At 49.4% G+C, this 19,888-nt stretch overlaps 1 protein-coding gene across 1 annotated transcript in view; it reads left to right on the top strand.

Moving 5' to 3' along the window:
* LOC311316420 (laminin subunit alpha-3-like) overlaps positions 1–19,888 on the top strand; it is a gene marked incomplete at both ends in the record, with an annotated part of 64,246 nt that overhangs the window by 784 nt on the left and 43,574 nt on the right. The window contains 8 exons of the mRNA XM_084447262.1: positions 165–317; positions 11,302–11,419; positions 14,630–14,748; positions 15,276–15,446; positions 16,819–16,916; positions 17,726–17,841; positions 18,667–18,785; positions 19,710–19,800. Of these exons, the coding sequence (XP_084303388.1) occupies positions 165–317; positions 11,302–11,419; positions 14,630–14,748; positions 15,276–15,446; positions 16,819–16,916; positions 17,726–17,841; positions 18,667–18,785; positions 19,710–19,800 (985 nt within the window). The remainder of the gene's footprint in view (positions 1–164; positions 318–11,301; positions 11,420–14,629; positions 14,749–15,275; positions 15,447–16,818; positions 16,917–17,725; positions 17,842–18,666; positions 18,786–19,709; positions 19,801–19,888) is intronic.

Raw genomic sequence — 19,888 nt, 5'->3', positions numbered from 1 at the left:
TTTTGCATTTCAAGTGTGTGTGTGTGTGTGTGTGTGTGTGTGTGTGTGTGTGTGTGTGTGTGTGTACGTGCGTGCATGTGTGTTTTGGTATAGTATTTCTGATTCAGTTATTACCTATGCTATTCTACCCAAGGTAACACCATTCCATTGTCTCTTCTCGTTAGGGTCAGTTTTGTGACCACTGCAACTCCAACGACCCCAACAAGGCCCACCCAGTGACCAACGCCATCGACGGCACAGAGCGCTGGTGGCAGAGCCCGCCTCTCTCCAGGGGTCCGCGGTACAGCCAGGTGAACATCACGCTGGACCTGGGACAGGTGAGAACCACACCGTCTGGGAGGGGCGTGTCGATACTGTCCCGAGCGCTCTGGTGAGAGCATGAAATGTAACACCAGAGGGTGGCTTCACTCTGTCTCAGGTTTGGGCCCCATGGCAGAGGCTGATGTCATTTGTGTGTGGTGGCATTCTGCAGGGGTGGTGAAGGCATACCAGCCATTTGGGGACCGGCATGGACATTTGTTTGTACTCCCCTTTATTGCATTCTTCAGTGTCTCGGTGCGGGTTCTGTTTGCCGACGTGGGCGTGGCGGGACGTCGCTGTCCTTGGTGCATCATTCGTGGGTCACCTGTGTGTGTGAATGCATTTGTGGGTCATCTGTGTGTGAATGCATTTGTGGGTCATCGGTGTGTGAATGCATTTGTGGGTCAACTGTGTGCGTAATATGCATTCGTGGGTCATTTGCGTGCGAGTGCATTCGGGTTTTAGGCTACCGCGCGAGAATTCAACCTTTTTGTCGAAAAAAGGCGGCCTAATTGAAAGTTTGCTTCGCGTTCATTATGAGCGGGAGATTTCCTCATCGGGAGACGGAGACGGTCATGTGAGCGATGTCCTGCGGCCGGCGGCATGCGGGGTCAGAGGCCTCGCGCTCACGCGCCTGCTGGTGGACGATAGTGGATGCTGTGGCTGCAGCAGCTTGGCCCATGGCCCATGAAATTGCACCTTACGCTCAATTATCCACAGTGAGAAGGAAAAGAGGAATTCTGTCTAGAGATTAGGGATCAGAGGGATGTTCCGTCTGCTTTGAGGAGAAGATTTGAGGACGAGGGGGGGGGGGTTGAGCCTCGAGAGGGATCTGCTGTGAGTCGAGTTGTCTGCGGCGGGACACGGAGACCCCTCAGTGCCGAATCCCCCCCAGAACTCAAGCAACCTCGGACCCCCCCCTGGGGAGAGCTGTGGTCAGGGTGGGCTTTCCCTCCCCATCTCTGTTTTTAGACGAGCAGAGTGCACGGGCCGCCTGGGGGATAAATATAGACAAGGCCTGCGACCGCGTGGACGCACAAAGGGCCGCGAGGGACATCTGAGTTTAAGACGTGGTAATGCTCAGTTTATTTGGGAGCGGGGAAAGAGGCATTACTGCATTAAAGCGTGCTATAAAGGGCAGGGCTGGAGTATTCACTCAGACTACCAGCCCCATGGCAGCCTCTCCCTGACCCCCCACCCCTCCCCAGCCAAACAGCATCCCGGTCTCCATAAGCCTCCAGGCTAGGATCACCTGGCCCTTCTCCCATCTCTGTCATCTTTTGTTTTTAGCACCATAACTCTGTCGACAATGCCAAGCATGTATTTACGAGGCTGTTCTACCCTGAGATGCAATCGTACTTTTGCGGCGATGAAAAAAAGCTGATGAATGGCTTGATTTATACTGTTTTGGAGTGCTGCTTCCAGTTAAGTCCGTGTTTTAGTAATTAGAGTAGAAAGATTTTGGCAGCGTCGAATGGAAGCAGATCCATCTCGGCTCGATCAGATGCCAGTACTTCTAATATCCACCAAGTTAATGGATTTATTGTTTTAATTGTATTTGACAACTTGAAACCAAAACACATATAATGCCAGTGCTTCATGGCAGTGCACACATTAAATTAAATTAAATCTGTCAAGAATGACACAATTTACCACCAGACCTAGGTTTACCAACTGAATTGGAGTCAGTTTGTCATTCTCTGTGCCTATAACAAGACACAATCATCTTGAAACAGGTCATGTTTGGGCTTGCTGGATTATGTGGGCCAAGACAAATCCAATGATGTCCCTCTCTTGGTGTTTGCTCAGTGTCTCTGACCACACTCCCAACTGAATGGGAGTAGTTATAGTCGTTATATTTCACAACATCACATGGTTCTTATTATGGCTAGGTCATATCTGTGTCCAACAGTGACGAAATTTGTCATACTCTTACAGTAGGTGGGGAGTCTGTGGGATTCGGTCCTACAATGCAGACCTGCTTTCTGTACTTCTGCAATCGCTGATTGACAATGTGCATAGAGGCTTGTGCTTCAAGCGCGATGAGGATCTCTGAATAGTACGGGCGATCTGAAGCCCAGCTCTGCGTAGCTCCTGGATGCTCTGGAGATCCATTAGCTTAGAATTAGCTTTTGACATTTCATTCAACAACTGTACTGACGACATGCATCATGGGTGGGGGACGACAGGTTCACTTTACACTTGTTTCCATTGAGGTGGTTCTGGATGAGCAAGCAGTAAAGAATGGCACAAGTAATGCAGAACATATTACGGTCAAATGTATGTACAAATAATGTTTTAAAACGACGACGTGGTTATTAACTATGGTGACTGTGAACGTGTTTACATGTGGTGTTTTCCCATAAATTTAGAGATCGCATTGGTCCATTGTACAGGAATGGCGTTGTTTCAGGAATTAGTTCAGCTCATTGTACCTTAAGCTGAGACATCACTGTCAAAGAGAGATGACGCCCTGACCTGAAACAGCCGTGGTGATTGGTTCTTCAGTCATAACTAATTTTTTAGAAAGATGCACAAAGAAAGTTGTGTCAAACCCTCATGCCACACGCATGCTCATTCCAAATATAATCTACCTGTGTGTGTAGAGCATGGAGAGAATAGCCCTGATTGATGTTGTTTGAAGGAAGCTGTTCTAGCTCGTGCTTTAAATGCTTTTATAGATTCTGTTAGTGTAGGGGAAAAGGTGATATGGTTATGAGGATGTGTGGGGGCTGGGTCGAGGTGAATGGTGGTCTCTTTTAAAGACCAACACAGGTGCCTCTCTCCACTGGCGTTATCTTCATCTCTCTCCACGGATATATTAGATAACGGCACAGTCTGTTTATGTGGAAATATGAAGGTTCAAAGAGAGAGATCGTTTCTGAGGCGGATATTGTCTCCTGACAGTTTGAAGCTCCAACCTGTCAAGGACTGATACGGATACCGCTAAGCTTTTGTGGAACGTTAAATGATGTAATAGCACTGGCACACACATTTCTAGAGGATTAGCTTCTCCGGGTGCAATACTGGACTGCAGATATATTTTTTATTTAAGACACACTTTTAATTCATATACATGTAGCCCCACATATTATAGTCTATAATGTATTTATAACCATGTACAGCCTTATAATAGCCTTACTACTTCAGTTCTTTAGATGTTTTTATATTTGTATTATTTTTAACTTTACGTTTTTTTTGTTTTTCAGTCCTCTGCGCACCCACCACTGAGTCACATTCCTCGACCTCGTATGTGAAAATGTACTTGGCAAATAAACCGATTTCGGATTCTGATGTTCCAACTTTCAAACTGTGAGAGAAGATACATGTATTAAAATAGGGAAACATTTTCTCTGTTGATGACAACCTGGAGTCACTGTGAATGTGCTCCAGGTCAGTGCTTTCTCTGGCGGGTTCTCGTGTCCAAAACAACCAAAGCCACTACTAGCTGAAGCCTGTGGCTGAGATGAGCATGTGGAAGGATGATCTTCTGCCTGCGTTACTGTGTCTGCTGGGCTTTGACCTGTGACGCATGATAAAGCCAGCATTAGGTCAGATGACCTCGATGGGCCTCAGTTGTGTTCTAGACAGCAGCTGGAGCTCACAGGCATGGTCTTACTGTAACTGAAGGGTAACCAGGACTATGGATTCCTACCATAGTCCAAGTAAAAACTGTATATCAGAGTCCCGGTCAATTGTGTTATGTGACTTTTTATGACTGTAGAGTCATAGGGTTCTACTCTACCTGCCATTTTTGTAAAAATGGAGTGAATGAGCATACATTTGATTGTTGGATATTCATGTATATAGCACAGTATGTGATGTTATTTTTCTAAAAAGTATTTTTGGGAGGGTTAAACTTAAAAAAAACAGAACGTTCTACCTCAAAAAAATAAAAATAAAACTGGTATTATAAAGCTTTGATGGTCAAATTTAAGAGATACTAAATGTCAATATTTCAGAGATACTGTGATTTTTCTGATAGAACCCTATGTATAATTCTAAGGCTGACACTTTGACACAGTTTAGAAAGACACACGTGTGGAAATAGTCACTCCTGTCTGAAATCCCCTCGACAGGGCAGAGCGTCGACTCCGTGTCCTATAGGGAAGCGAGCGCTGGCACCGCTGTGATCACCCCTCCCAGCAGTCCAGTGTTTCTGGGGAATGTATTTTAGGAGGTCTGACCACATGTGCTTATCTGCCTGAGTGGACCCAGACCATGTGAGACGTGACATGCCTGGGCTTACCGCACCCCACGCCCACTCGCCATCCGAGGATACTGGAACGACCCTCTGATTGGCGGCCGTTAACCAATGGGTGTCTGCGCCAGTTTTTGTTTCGTGATGTCCTGGCACATCCAGATGACCAGAACGCTAAAAATGAATTGGCTATTATTTTTCTGCACCAGACAGATTTGACATACAATTATACCATCATCACGTGACACGCTGATGTGAGATTGGATGGTTGTGAGGTTCTCAGAGCTCTGAGTGGTGACCTCCAGCCCCTGAATGGGATCTGTTTGGAGTGTGCCATGCTCTATGATTGGTTGGTGTTAGCTTGTTGGGATTGTGGGTGTGAGGTATTTGCCATCCACTCTGTAGGGCTTGATAACAAGGTTGAGGAGTGGCGTATTGGCTTGATTAGATGCTATGGCACTGTACCAGCCCATATGAATTTAGGTTAGGTAGGCCTAAACAGGATTCTGCTGTTTGCTGAGGTCTATTGTCATGTTTTTCAGACAGTCAGGAGAGATGGGGCTTTTAATGGGGCTTTTAACTCCGTTTTTTGTCAGTGAAGAATTCTCCTGGAACTTAATCCGTTTTCTCTCAAGGGCCTGCCCTCATAAGTTTGGCCGGGGTTATTTTATATGCACCCGTGGCCCCCTTTTGTCCCAGAATTCATGTTGGCTGTATTGTGCGATGTCCCTTCTGTGCTTTTGAAATATTCACAAAAGCTTTGCCCCCTTTGAAGTCTTTCTTGAAAGTGACCCAGCCTTTTCTTTGCGGTGGGTAGATGGATTGGGCCGATGAAGGAGAGGAGGACTTAGTGGAGATGTGTGTGTGTCTGTGGCGTCTCTACAGGGTGGCAGCGTTCACACACTTGCAGTTCTCATGGATTATTCAGTCAGACACTCCTGGCACTGAGAGTCTTCATAATTCAGCATCATAACTTCCAAATTCGTTTCTGGAACAGCGGAAATAATTATAAGACCACAAAATCCCATCATAACCTAAAATTATTTTGCTTGCCATATTTGTTTTTCACTCTGTGTCTACAGTGCAATTATCTATGAAGCTTTCTATAATCTAAACCTATAAAATTCCGATAAGTAAACTAGATCAAAACGGAGAAGGAAAATGTATCCTATTCACACACGATCCCTGTAACTAGAGGCGGTCTGGGCCTGGTCTACCTCCCCGGGGACGTGTTTGGCTGTTAAACGCGTCCCTAAGTCTCGCTGTAGTGATGACAAGAGGTGATGTAAGCGCCTCTCTTTAGACCCTCCCCCCCCACCCCCTCCCTTGGCGGGCGCCAGGCCAGACCGGTGTCTGTCGCCCACATTTACAGCGTCTCTCTCGCAATCGCGCTCGCACGCTGGCTCGCCCCGCGGTCCGGCCCCGGCTCTGCGCGTGCCGGTCGCCGCCCCCCCCCCCCCCTGGCATCGCGCTGGGATCAGCGCTCATAGTCGGGCGGCAGCGGCGCCCTAAAACCAGAGCGCCGCTGTGGAAATTCCCGGGGGGAGGGGTCGGGGGTTTAGGTCGGGATCTACCCACCTTTCCAAGGCCAATCTGCGGCCCATACCCACATAGACACACACTGAGCTGGGCTCATGGGTAGTCGGAGGCCTTCTGACGCACACACACACACGGTTTTCCTACAGTGTATTATAGCACGTCGTTCCCCATCCGCTCAACACAGACACAACAGCTTTAATCAAGCTTTCGTTTATTAGCTTCCGTGTGCGCTTGAGCACGCGATTGGTTTTGAACAAGCTAGTCATCGTCCGACAATACCTCATCAGTGAACGCACAGGGAGAGAACACAAGACAACAGCAGCAGCTGTACCTTTACAATGGCCAGGCCGTCGTCGACTTGTAGAAACTTGCATTCATCGCATTTCCCATCCTACAGAAATAGCCTCTGGTGGCTATCTTTGTATCACGCTCACTGGGGTTGATGCTGGCTTGTTGCTTTTTCCCCCTGTTTTTTTTTTAAAGGCAAAGTCTGTGGAGAGAGGTGAATGTTTATCATGGAGACAGAAAGAAACACACCCCTGCCCCCCCCCCCCCCTGCCCCCAACACCATCAGCACCTGTCGCTATAGACAAACAGTTGCACGTTGCATTGTTTCAAACTAAAGACACTCCGCCCCCATTGTGCTACAACTGTCTGGCAGGCTGATCTACTCCAACAGAAGGTGAGGCCTCTCCTGAGCTCCCCTCTAATGCTGAGGCTGTGTGTGTGTGTGTGTGTGTGTGTGTGTGTGTGTGTGTGTGTGTGTGTGTGTGTGTGTGTGTGTGTGCGCGTGTGTGTGCGTGTGTGTGCGTGTGTGTGTGTGTGTGCAGCATTCCTCTGCCCTAACATCAGACACTTGGGGATCTCTGTCACGTCCGTCAGGCTGCCGCTGCTCCTACAGTACAGTAGCCTTCCTGGCTCCTCACTGGCCACCCACACACACACACACACACACCAACACGCACACACACACACGCACGCACGAACACACATACACACACGCACACCCACACCCACACGCACATACATACACGCACGCACACACACACACGCATGCACACACACACACACACACACACGCACGCCCACCCACACACACACCCACATACACACACACACACACGCACACACACACACCCACAAACACACGCACGCACACACGCACACACGCACACACACCCACACCCACACGCACACGCACATACACACACGCACACACACGCACACACACACCCACATATGCACACACACCCACACAAGCACACACACATGCACACACGCGCGCCCACCCATACATACACACACACCCCCACACACACACACACACACACACACACACACACACACGCACACACACACACACACGCACACATACACACACGCACACACTGCCTCTCCCAAGACCCCCATGTACAATTGCTAGAGAAGAATTGTGTGTAGTTTGAATGTCATAAGCTAATTGGTTGCACCGATTGAAGTTGTGAACATTTGCGTGTTGCAGTAACACTACAACACATTATAGTTGTTGGTTTTGCAATGGCAGATCATAATCACCATTAATATACCCTGCTGCAAGATTACATCTATACAGATCTGCGTTTCAGGCACGGCAGTGAGAATATTTTGTCAAAAGTTGCACAATCGTCCGTCCGCGTACGCTGGGATCTTGCCTTCAAGTTTCCTGTGGGAGAGCAAAACGCTGTCTGGCTTCGCTGCCTGAAGTGTGGGCAAGTGTGAAGGCAGGGCAGGAATTCTGCATGGAGGCAGCAACATGGCGGCTCACGCTTTGGGGCACACATTCATCACGCCCCAACTGTCTCACACACTGGGTATGAGCTGGCACAGCAGCACACCACAGTCCCACTAGGTGCGGCCTGCTGACCTCTGGTGTGTGTGTGTGTGTGTGTGTGTGTGTGCGTGTGTGTGTGTGTGTGTGTGTGTGTGTGTGTGCGTGTGTGTGCGTGCGTGCGTGTGTGTGTGTGCGTTTGTTTGTGTGTGTGTGTGCGTGTGTGCGCACGACTTGCATTGGGTGCGTGTGGGCGTTTAGTTGGGATCGTGTGCGTGTGTGCTGTACAGTATGTGTGTGTGGGAGTACAGTATGTACATGATGTTTTTTTGCTCTGCTGGTAAAAACACAGTGGGAGGACAGTAAACATGGGTCCAGGAGCGTGGTGGGAACGCTGGGCTGGTGAGGTGAGAGCTGTGCCAGGTCACCGGGGGCCCGGCCTGCCCGACCCCCCCCCACCCCGCTGGGAAAACAGCATGTTTACAGGCAGATTTGATTTAGATTTTACGCCCTGTGTATATGTCTTGTTTATGGGGGTCACTCTCAGGAATTTGGGACAGGGGTTAAAAGCCAGGGCGGGTAGGTGTCAGGGCTCATACCTGCGACCACTCAAGCGCTGACCTGTTTGACACCCTGCCTCACCCCCCCCCCCCCCCCCCCCCCCCCCTCCTCCCCATAAGGTACACACTCCCCTCCATCCTTCATTTAGCTTAGGACTTAAGGCTCCAGGATATGCGCTCGAGTGTTACTGAAGAGGTACAGCTTCACCCCCCCTCGGCGCGTCGCAGCGTTTTCACCGCCGGCGCGACGAACGCGTCCCTCCGTTTCGCGTCCGCGAACGGCGAATCGGGAGTGCTTCGGCGCGTCGTCGAGATGTGTCGGGCCCCGTTCCAAACAAAAGGTGTTGAACTGCGTTCAGGACGTGACTGTATAGACTGGGGGGGGCGGGGGGGGGGGGTCGGGGGGAGGAAAGAGAGGACTGACGGAAAGCAGGGATGTGCCAGGAGCGGGTCAGTCCGGCTGTGTGTCTCTCTGACAGGCCTCTCTGGTCTCTCTTGGTGCCGCTGGGTTTGGATGGGATCGGGAAGTGGACTGTGAGCTTTCATGCCAACTGTGTGTCTGTGTGTGTGTGTGTGTGTGTGTGTGCGGGGTGGGGGGGGGGTGGGGGGGGCTTTTGAACATTTTATAAAGGCATGGGCTGTACCTCTAAACTGATCAATGGGGAAACAAACAAGGGCATGGCCTGTGTCATATCACCGACACTGTACAGTACACTGTGTCATCCCATTTACGATATATGATCAGTTGTGCTATCCTCTGCGAGACATTTCCCGGGGGACAGCGCCGCATGCGTGTATATATTTTCATTGCTATTGTTATGGTATCCATGCTATTGTTCCGTAACTATGTTGATGGATGTTGCGTTCCGCTGGCTGAAGAGATTGTCACCGTCGTGTGCCAGCCGCGCAGGTTTCGGAGAGGAGTGGGGGGCATCGGCCCGGGGGATGAGGGGCAGGCGGATGAGGGGGGTGAGGAGGGGAGAGAGAGAGAGAGGGTGGGGGGGAGCGGGGGGCGGAATGTGACACCATGGCAGGAATCTACGACAGGCCCACATGCTAGTCGACACGTCTCTTCTCCTCCCCCTCCATGCCTCCCCCTCCATCCCCCCCATCCCTCCATCCCTCCATCCCTCCCCCTCGTGTGTAAACCGAACGTCCTCTTGCTCCTCAGCCGACCCTGGTCCTCGTCGAGGGTGTGCGTCGACAGTGGGCAGGGCACTCGGGCATTCTGCCAAGGCCTTGGCTTCTGTTTTTAGCCGGCCGCGTTCTGTTTGGGTGTTCCGATTTATTCGTTTTCTTTTGTCCTCCGCGCATCCTGTAGCATGTGGGTGGAAGCGTTCTCTGATTAGCCCCCGGGGCACGCCCCTGCCGAACAGAGGTCAACCGCGGGATCTCACAGTGTCCGAGGCCGTTCGCATGTCCTGGTATTTATCCACACCGAGGCCAAATCAGACGTTTGCTATCGAGCGTTTACATACCAGATTGAAGGACGTCTCCTGCGGGTTTCCTGCGAACGCTTCGTCCACGTTACTGACGGCTCCAGCCCCGGCCTCCAACGGGACACACAAGTCCAGACAATGCTCTGCCTGACCCTTGAACCCTACCGTGATCCGTCAACCCGGGAGGTGCTGCTTGAACTTAAGGCGCTAACGTCAGGGGGTGGGGGTCCGGGGGGGATCGCGATCCCTCAAGTTGATGGTGGGGCCTGGTTGACAGGTCGGTGACCCCATGGCGCCGGGCTCGTCCCTCGCTCCGACAGCTCCTCTCGGCCGAGCCGTGAGCCCGGCCTCCTGTCGAGGAGAGACGCAGAGGTGGCGAGCGCGCTCCGCGGCGAGGCGCCGGAGGACGGCGGGCCAGTGCGGGCCTGCCCGCATCGTTTTCAAGGAAGACGGTCTACACAGCACACACACACACACACACCAAAAAACAACACGCTCTATTTTAAGTTAGGCTACAGTTTTCATGCAGGAGCTGGATCAGTGTTGAGATGGGCGGCGCCGAGTGTTTTTGTGCAAATATTCATGCTCCGTCCTGTTTCTGGCTCACGTCATGAGCCGCTCTAGGCTCGTCTCAGCCGGCGCGGCATTCTTTCTGAGTAATCTCTTCCCCCGGCCTCACGGGCGCAACAGGGCGTGGGGTCAGTCAGGTGTACGGTAATTTTGTCCGGACGCTGCACGTCGTGAGCTGTGAACAGCGCCAGCTCCGCGCCAGCCGTCGCGAAGAGAGCTTTGAAAAAGCAGCGTTCCGCTCTCTTTAATCAAACTGATACAACCCAACCCACTCTTGAGCCCTAATGATGATGATGATGACGATGATGATGACGATGACGACGACGATGATGATGACGACGATGATGAATGGTGCATATTCGTGATGCTGATTAACTGAACGTGGAAACGGGTAGCCTTAGTGTAGTTCTAGGTATTTTTTTGCCTGCATTTCCTGTATGTGGGGATATCTCTGGAAGGAGTGTGAGTCCGGAGGCTGTATGCTGACTGAAATTCTGTTCTTTCTCACACACAGCGCTGCTTCCAGCCTCCCAACGCTGGGTCAAGTGCTTGTGATCTGAGTAAGAGTTTCCACCCTTTATGTAAAGCAAAAAAAGAAACGGCACTTGACCCACCAGCCGAGTGCCTGCCTGCAGTATTAGTGTTAGGGGCATTAGCCCCTAGTTGGGAGTCGGGCCTCCACAGTATGCCAAGGCTAGATTATCCTTGTTTACACGCAGAAGGAAATGGCAGTATTGTCTGAGCTGCCGGTCCAGACCCGGCCCTGGTAGGACGGGGTTACTGTACGTACAGTAGCTAGCGGGCTGGGGGTCGCAGGAAACCAGTCGAACGCGGAGAAGGTGATTCCCGTGTCTGTTTGTGCTCTCTTTGTTAAAACCATCTACTTTTCTGTGTTCTATCCTCCAGCTCTTCCACGTGGCCTACGTCCTCATCAAGTTCGCCAACACCCCTCGGCCTGACCTGTGGGTCCTGGAGAGGTCCATAGACCACGGGAGAACCTACATCCCTTGGCAGTACTTTGCACGTACGTATTTTAGTCTCCATTGTCATTGTCCACCACCCTGGCGACGGACTATAAATTACCCTGTGCGTGTGTGTGTGTGTGTGGTTTCCAATACATACCACATTACAGTACAATTCTGTCTATTTTCGTTATGTCCTCGGGGTCAAGACGGCGTCGGTGTCACCAGAGCTACCGAAACATGCAGCCACTACCTGTCCTCCTCACATCTCCACACATGCCGTGATCAGTAGCCTAATCGCGTTGAGGTTCCGTTTCTTGCTTAACGCAAACCACCGCGGCAGGTCTTTTAGCGAACGTCGGGTTCTAATTCCCCCGACGTCGGCGGAACACCCGGGACCCGAGGGGGGATTTTCCGAGCCCTGCGAGCGACGCGCCATTCCTGCCGAGCCGTAATCCTCCCGCTCACAGCGACCGCCTGGGTCTCGGCAGCACGCGGCGACGAGCTAATGCTCGCCGCCGGCACCCCTCCCTCCCTCCCTCTCTCTCTCTCTCCCCCCCTCTCTCCTTCTCCCTCTCTCTCTCCTGCTCCCTGCCTCCACACACCTTCGGCGCGTCGGAGGGTCCTAATTGAAGGCACGCCACGTTCCCGGGAGGCACCTGTGCGCACCCCTTGCCAGGAGACACAGCTGGGATGCGTCTCTTTTTTTTATTCAACTCCCCGGGCTCTCTTTGTCCTCTCCTCTGATCTATCTGATAGCATTACCTCAGGAATATTTCATGTCGTTGACTTTCGAGCTCCTCTCACCGTGCTAAATGGCCTTTGAGCCTCGGTATTCAGTTAATGCCTTTTTTAGGCATCTGTTCCGAAAAAAAACATTAACCGCACCCCCCCGCACCTCCCTCTCTCCCCCATGAGCCTTTGTAGCTACAGTACCACTCCCCTGTCTTCAACAGGTGCTCTTGGAAAGAGAGCAGTCAAAGCCAGGCAAACCCATTCATACTGCTAAGCGCTCATTAGTTCCGGTTAACGTTATACTCGTGAATGAACAAATGATTTGCTTTGACAGGATGGATGAGCTAGATAGATTTTTAGAAGACACTTTTAAATGTGTTCTTCATGCGTGTTCTTTAACATATCCTATTACTCTCAGGCCCTTTCCAACTTTGGGGAAAGGAAGCAGATCTTTTAGCAGACTCTTTGACCTGATTGCATGGCTGACATTGGAATGCTTTACCCTTGGGATGAGGTTTATTGACAATTTCGATATTTTGGGAATATTTTACTGACATTGGAATGCTTTACCCTTGGGATGGAGTTTGACAATTTCGATATTTTGGGAATATTTTTACTTTTGGAACTGCAGAGACAGCTTCAGTCCCAATGGGGTTCACCCAATCATCAGTGGAGCCAGATTATTGATGCCAACCTACGTCTTGGACTGCGTCATGGAATATCATACCCAAACAACATGGGCATGAAGGACCGAGCACACGGGGGAAAAGCTTGTGTCTCTCCCCACTAGGGCTGGGTATCGATTCGAATTTCAAGAATCGATTCGATTCCGATTCACATGGTTCAAAATCGATTATCACGATTCAATTCGATTCGATTCAATATCGATTCGGTTAGTGTTACTAAAACCTTTTTTTTTTTTTTTGCTGTAACCTTAATTACATGACTGCCAAGTTATGCAACACATCAATACTAGGGCTGGGTATCGATACTGATTTCCAAAAATGAATGAACGAATGAATCATTGAATGAATTAATGAACTATTCATTCCTTCATTTATTCATTTGTTCATTAAATAAAAGATCGTTTTTGGGATTCATGAATCGATTCTGAATCATTTGATTAATCATTTTTTTTTTTTACCCAGCCCTACTCCCCAGTCACCTGACCCTCAGTCACAGCCTCTCCTGTCCTGTCACAGAAACTCTACAGCTGAAATGAGTCTTTTTAATGTCAGATCGTTGTCTAACACATCCTTTTTGGTTTATGATCTGATAACTGAAAATAATTTTGTATTGTGTGCTTTTAGTTGAGACCTGGCTAAACTCTACTGGTGTAGCAACACTGATAGAGGCTTGTCCTCCAAACTATCATGTATATCAGTCAGTTACAGTAGACAAAACAGGACAGGACAAGAGATTTCAGCTACAGTATTTTCTCTACAGTTTGTGTGCAGTGAAATTGACCTGGGTGAATTTACAATATTTAAATATCTTGATCTTGAGCTCAAAGCAGAATTATCAGTTCTCATCATTACATCGGCCACCAAAAAGAGAAATGCTATTTAATAATCTGGGGAAATTTACATCCTGGATTAAATGTTACTGTAGATTACAAGTCTTGGTGTTATCCTAGATTCAAATCTAAGATTCAAGTCCCATAGTGTCATGGTGACGAAAACATAATTTTAGCACTTAGAAACAGCTAAAATACGACCATTAATAAATCGAAAAGTTGCTTAAATTTTTTTTTTGAATGAAAGGTGCTATACAAATAATGCTCCATTAATAAATATATGCATAATAATAATAGTAATAATAATATATTATTATTATTATTATTATTATTATGTGAGAAAAGTAGGATTGTGTAAGAAAAGGTCCAAGAGATAGTGGCCTGTTTTAACAACTGATATCTGATATGTAACGTGCTTTCAAAAGGAGGAATATAAGGCACAGCTCGGGCTAGAACCTCAGGCGTTGATGAGCCACACATTTACCGTTTGATTTATTGAGATGTAGGAATGGAAATACTGTTGGGTTGACACAGTGTGTAATGACTGAATGGGTGGTGTGTTGCAATGTACTGTGAACATGTTGTACCGTTGTACTCTCAATGTACTGTCTTATGTTACTGTAAATCACAGGTAACCCAAGTTGCGATATATCTACTCCTAGAAAATTTTTGTGAAAGAAGTGCCTGGATTGGGGCGCCCCGGTGGCTTAGTGGGTTGGGGAACATACCATTTGGGGTCCTTACTGTAGCGGCGCGGGTTCGAATCCGGCCCACGCCCTTTGCTACATGTCTTCCCCTTTCTCTGTCTCCCACCGTTGCTGTCTGTCCTTCAACTGTCCTATCCCAATAAAGCAGAAATGTCCTAAAAATATCAACAACAACAATAAAAGAAGTGCCCGAATTGCACTTCAAACCGTATAAAAAGATTATAAAGAGAACAATTGTAAACGGTGAAGAGAGTTGAACTTCTAGAGATGGCGCTTGGTGACAGAGCGTTCTCTCTTTGCCGCTGTGACACCAGATTCGAAGCGGGAGTGCATCGAGCAGTTCGGTAAGCAGCCCAACAGCCGGATCGTCCGGGACGACGACCAGATCTGCACCACGGAGTACTCGCGCATCGTCCCCCTGGAGAACGGAGAGGTACGACCTCTGCCCTCAGCCAATGCAGCTAAAGTCATCGAAAAGTACCTAAAAAAATGTGACAGGGAATGTTGAAATGTGCCACATGTTGGGGTCAGGTAGCTTTATACTGTATAGGCCTATACATATATATTTACATACTACAAAACTAGTTGTTTTGAAGAAGTCCCTCAATATAATAAACAGAATTTTTAGGATCACTAAATACTCACTATATGTAATATGCTAGCTAAGTAGCCTGGCTTGGAGAAGTGTGAACAGCTCTAACTTTTTGAGGCACTTTTTCTCTCTTAGTGATTTGAGGTGTACCAACATTCACAGAAGCATATCTTCCTCAACTATTTTCAGATTTTAATGCATTGTGCATCATTTGATAGCTTAGGCTCTATACTTACATAAACAAAAAATAAATAAACAAAAAAAAATGAGGATGGCCGACATGAGGCACAAAACAGTCCAGTATTTAATGACCAGTTGAAAGGGCGTGGTGCGTGCCGGTCAGAGGAAGGTAACACTTTCTTGTCCAGATCGTGGTGTCGCTGGTCAACGGTCGCCCGGGCTCCAGGAACTTCACCTACTCCCCGATACTGCGAGACTTCACCAAGGCCACCAACATCCGCCTGAGGTTCCTGAGGACCAGCACCCTGCTGGGTCACCTCATCTCCAAGGCCCAGAGGGACCCCACCGTCACACGCCGGGTAAGACACACACACACACACACCCACACACACACACACACACACACTCGCTTCCAATCCCGTCCAAAGACACTTTCAGATATTTCTCTACCAACCTTTTATCACCCTTTCCTCCTTGCCTGTTTAATTTGCTTGATATTGACACATTAGACGCACTGTCTTCAGAGAATGGCATTAGGCCCCAGTGGCATCTTTTTTAGCTGACACAAACACAGACACTGACGTGATTTCTCCCGCTTGTACATTCCTCCTTGTTGCGGCTCAGCGCCAGAGCTGTCTGTCCAGTCATCGGGGTAATTCCCTCTGCGGAGAACGCTAGGACCAGCTCAGACAGCTCCCTGCTCGTAGTCTCATGCACAGAATACAGTACAGAACCTCAGAACATACAGAACCCCTCACAGACTACAGAACCTCAGAGCCTAGCCCTAGTAGTGGAACGTGAACTTGCCCTAGGCAAACTCTGACTGGCTTGTGAAGAAAAACAGCTTTGTATAAAATATTGAACATTGGATTGAATATGGGATGCTCAGTATTACAATACTATCATTTTAAAAGGCAGCTAAAGGCTCTTCAGGCATTTTTCTAGCCGTGTGGGTCTGTATTTTTTATCTTTGTCCTGTCTCTGTAATTTATTGTACTTGTATCTGATGTTCTCTGTGTGTTCTCTGCGAAGCACTTTGTGACTTTGACTATGAGAGGTGCTATGTCAAATACACTACTTACTTGCTTGCTTACTTACTTACTTACTTACTTACTGTACTTACCTACTTACTTACTTACTTACTTACTTACAGTACTTGCTTACAATGGATATTAGCTCGAGATGAACTGTTATGAGTCAAAGCTGCACAATGTTTATAGTCTGGGCTATGTCTATTGACTTGAGGGTCCTACTATCAGATGAAGACGAAGGCTGGTAACATGAACTGATAAAGAGAGTCATGGCAGCCAAGCATATAGACGGCATACAGTATGAACCGTACGTGAATCACCGTTTCTGTTTAGAACTGTCCAAAGCTCACAGTACAACACCCCGGTCACCGTGGTCAGAGAACGTGCCTCCGGACACGGACCCCAGGGCGCTGTCCAGCAGCGGTCCGCCGGGCCCAGGCTTGACAGACACCCTAAAGCAGCGGGAACCGGCCCGCGGTCAGCCGCCCTGTGCTCACACATGCCGAGTCATCGCGCAGATAGCCATCCATCCGGCTCCCCTCTTTAGGTCACACATGTACCTCGGGGTCGTGACTCTCTTCTCCGCAGGCTGGGTTTGTTTTGGTGCGCTCGACGGACGTGGGCGGGGCTAACAGCCGACAGCGCCGCCGGCAAATGCGACGCGCGCGTTCTGACTGCGCGGCTGCCTCTCTTTTCACAGTACTACTACAGCATCAAAGACATCAGCGTCGGGGGGAGGTGCGTGTGTCACGGCCACGCGCAGGTGTGCGGAGGGCGCAACACGGACAACCCAAGCAGGTGAGTCGGTGGCCCGTGCGCTAGTTGAAGTGCATTTCATTTCCATTTCAGCTGTACCGCTTTTCACCGTTTGGTATGGCTGGCTTTTTTTTTTCTCCTACCGGCACCGTTCATATGATCCGCTTTCTCGTTGACGCTTTTGTAAATCATTCTGGACGGAAATGACCTCATGCCTAGAAGTGTTCCAAAGGAGCACAGAGAAAAATCCATGTGATACATGGTTGCGTCGTTTCTCCTGTCATCCCCATCAAAAATATCTGCCCACGGAGTCGCGGGGCTGGCGCGGTATCTGGGACGAGGTTGAAAAAAATCGAGGGGGGGGCGTCGCCGGAGTGTTGCGATAGAGTCTGTGTTTTCAGATGGGAGTGATAGCGTGGGTTTTGAAGAAAGGGACATGAGCTCATCTGTTTGTTTTCTGGCATCTCCGCGCTTGTTTTGGTCCCCCTGATTACTGTCTATGAGGTCATTGGTCAGCAAGAGGGCTGGAGTGGGATAACTCGATGCTGCTTTGAACCACTATTATGTTTAAGGAGTTTTATGGACAGTGACTATGAAACGGGACATTCAATTGTAAACATCTGCTGGAATCGCCTTGAAAGACGACTCTTGACTCTTTAATGTTGACATATTGCGTCGGGGTTGAGAATTGTTTTGTTTTTTTCAGTCTCCAGATGCTCTGTGATGACGATGAGCTGTACATAATTCTCTCTCCTCAGTAGAAGCTGCAATATAAAGTAAAGCAAGTTCACTTTGTATAGTGAGAACTCACACCAGCTCTCTCTCTCTCTCTCTCTCTCTCCTGTTCCCAGACTGCAGTGCGAGTGCAGGCACCACACCTGTGGGGAGTCATGCGACCGTTGCTGCCCGGGCTTCCACCAGAAGCCCTGGCACGCCGCGACAGCCAGCAGCCCCAACGAATGCCAATGTAAGCTCCGCCCCCGCCGGCCCCGCCCCCTCGCCGCGGCCCCCGGTTTACCACTGATGCGGTTCAGGGACTCACGGAGACAGAGCGAGCACAGACAGTAACAGCCTCATAATTTACCCACCTCCCCTACCACGTTAGCTCAGTGGGGAAATAGAAATGCCCTGTTATGGTGTTGGAAAAGGCCTCCGCTAACTCCTACTGCAAGGAGACATTACTCATCGGGTACACGTGATGAACGGCCTCTGTGTGTCTGTGCATGTGCGCGCGCGTGTGTGTGTACAGTCTACCCAAGGACCACTGCTTTACAGCACACAGTCAGCCAACCAGCCACATAACCATACAGCCATACAGCCGGCCAAACAACCAGGCCCATGCCAGCTGGGGCATAATTGCCTTGGACCGCTGACAAGATTATCCCTCCGAGCGGGAGATGCTGAAACCTGACCCTGCGAGGAGAGAGGGAGAGAGAAAGAGAAAGAATTGTGTAATCCTGTCTGTCACTCGTAGAAAAGCACCTGGGGGGGGGTGGGGGGGGGGGTGCTGTCTGTGTTGAAACTTTTTATGGTCTTCTCCTACTGTACTTCTGTCTCAAGGTTATAGTATCTGGATCTGATAAGGATCTGGTAAGACAATGGCAATTAATTAACAGTGAAATTGTTGCGTATATGTGTGTGTGGGTGTGTGTGGGTGTGCGTGGGTGTGCGTGGGTGTGGGTGTGTGTGTGTGTGTGTGTGTGTGTGTGTGTGTGCGCGCGCGCGTGTGCGCGTGTGTGTGTGTGTGTGTGTGTGTGTGTTTTGTCTCTGGTTCGGGGGTTTTCTCCCGTAGCCTGCCAGTGCTACTCCCATGCCTCCGATTGCTATTACGACCCGGAGGTGGAGCGGCGGAGAGCAAGTTTAAACACCTTCGGCATCTACGACGGAGGGGGAGTTTGTATCAACTGCCAGGTATGAAGCCCATTTCAAGTCTGAACTCATGTTATTCCTGTCTGTGTGTATGTGTGTGAGAGACAGAGACAGAGGCAGAGAGAGTGCGCACTGGACTGTGGAGGGCGTGTGTGTGTGTGTGTGTGTGTGTGTGTGTGTGTGTGTGTGTGTGTGTGTGTGTGTGTGTGTGTGTGTGTGTGTGTGTGTGTGTGTGTGTGTGTGTGTGTGTGTGTGTGTGTGTGTGTGTGTGTGTGTGTGTGTGTGTGTGTGTGTGTGTGGGGGGAGGGTTTCCTCATTGCCTTTGTCCACATTCGGTGTTCTCGATTGACTTGAAAGCCTGCTTTATTTATCTAGATCATATAAGGGCATTCATGGTGTGTTTTAGATCACACAAGATCCCCTGAGATCACACTTGCTGCACACACCCACATCCTGTGTGTGTGTGTGTGTGTGTGTGTGTGTGTGCGCGTAAGTGTGTGCGTGCGTGCGTGCGTGCGAGCAGGTGTGTGTGCTGTATGTGTGTTGGTCCAAATGAAGGAATGGATCAAATCTCATTACTTATCTCTACGATGGAAGTTCATCTATCTAATGATATTCATGCTTTGGGAAGGAAATACCGCAAATTCCGCTAGTGCAGTGATCAAGTTAAAACAAGGCTGACCCCAGCAAATGCAGCATGTTCTGTTAAATACCGGTACACAACAGAAAGGCAGACGAGTGAATTAGCAGGACAGTGTGTCAGATAAGACGATTTATAGCAGTAGAGCCCACTGTCTTTGTCTGTTTGTCATTTCTAATTTTGTACATTTTGAGCCACTGTCAATATCGTGTGCACGTTTGTGTGTGCGTGTGTGTGTTTGTGTGTGCGTGCGTGTGTGCGTGTGTGTGTGTGTGTGAATTGTGTCTCATCTCTTACCTGCCCCCTCGTTCTTTTTCTCTCTTTAGCACAATACTGCCGGAGTGAACTGTGATCGTTGTATCGAGGGGTACTACAGACCCTTCGGAGTACCCCCCGAGTCTCCCTCCGGATGCATACGTGAGTCCCCCCTACCACTCACCTCTCTAGCCCTCCGTTTCACCCCCCTTCATGGCATCACTCTCAGTCTTTCCTCTTGAACCAGTAA

The sequence above is a fragment of the Borostomias antarcticus genome (genome assembly GCF_949987555.1).
Source record: "Borostomias antarcticus genome assembly, chromosome: 12".
Classification (NCBI taxonomy): Eukaryota; Metazoa; Chordata; class Actinopteri; order Stomiiformes; family Stomiidae; genus Borostomias; species Borostomias antarcticus.
The sequence above is the reverse complement of the archived record's forward strand: the minus strand, read 5'-3'. Positions and strand labels throughout refer to the sequence as shown.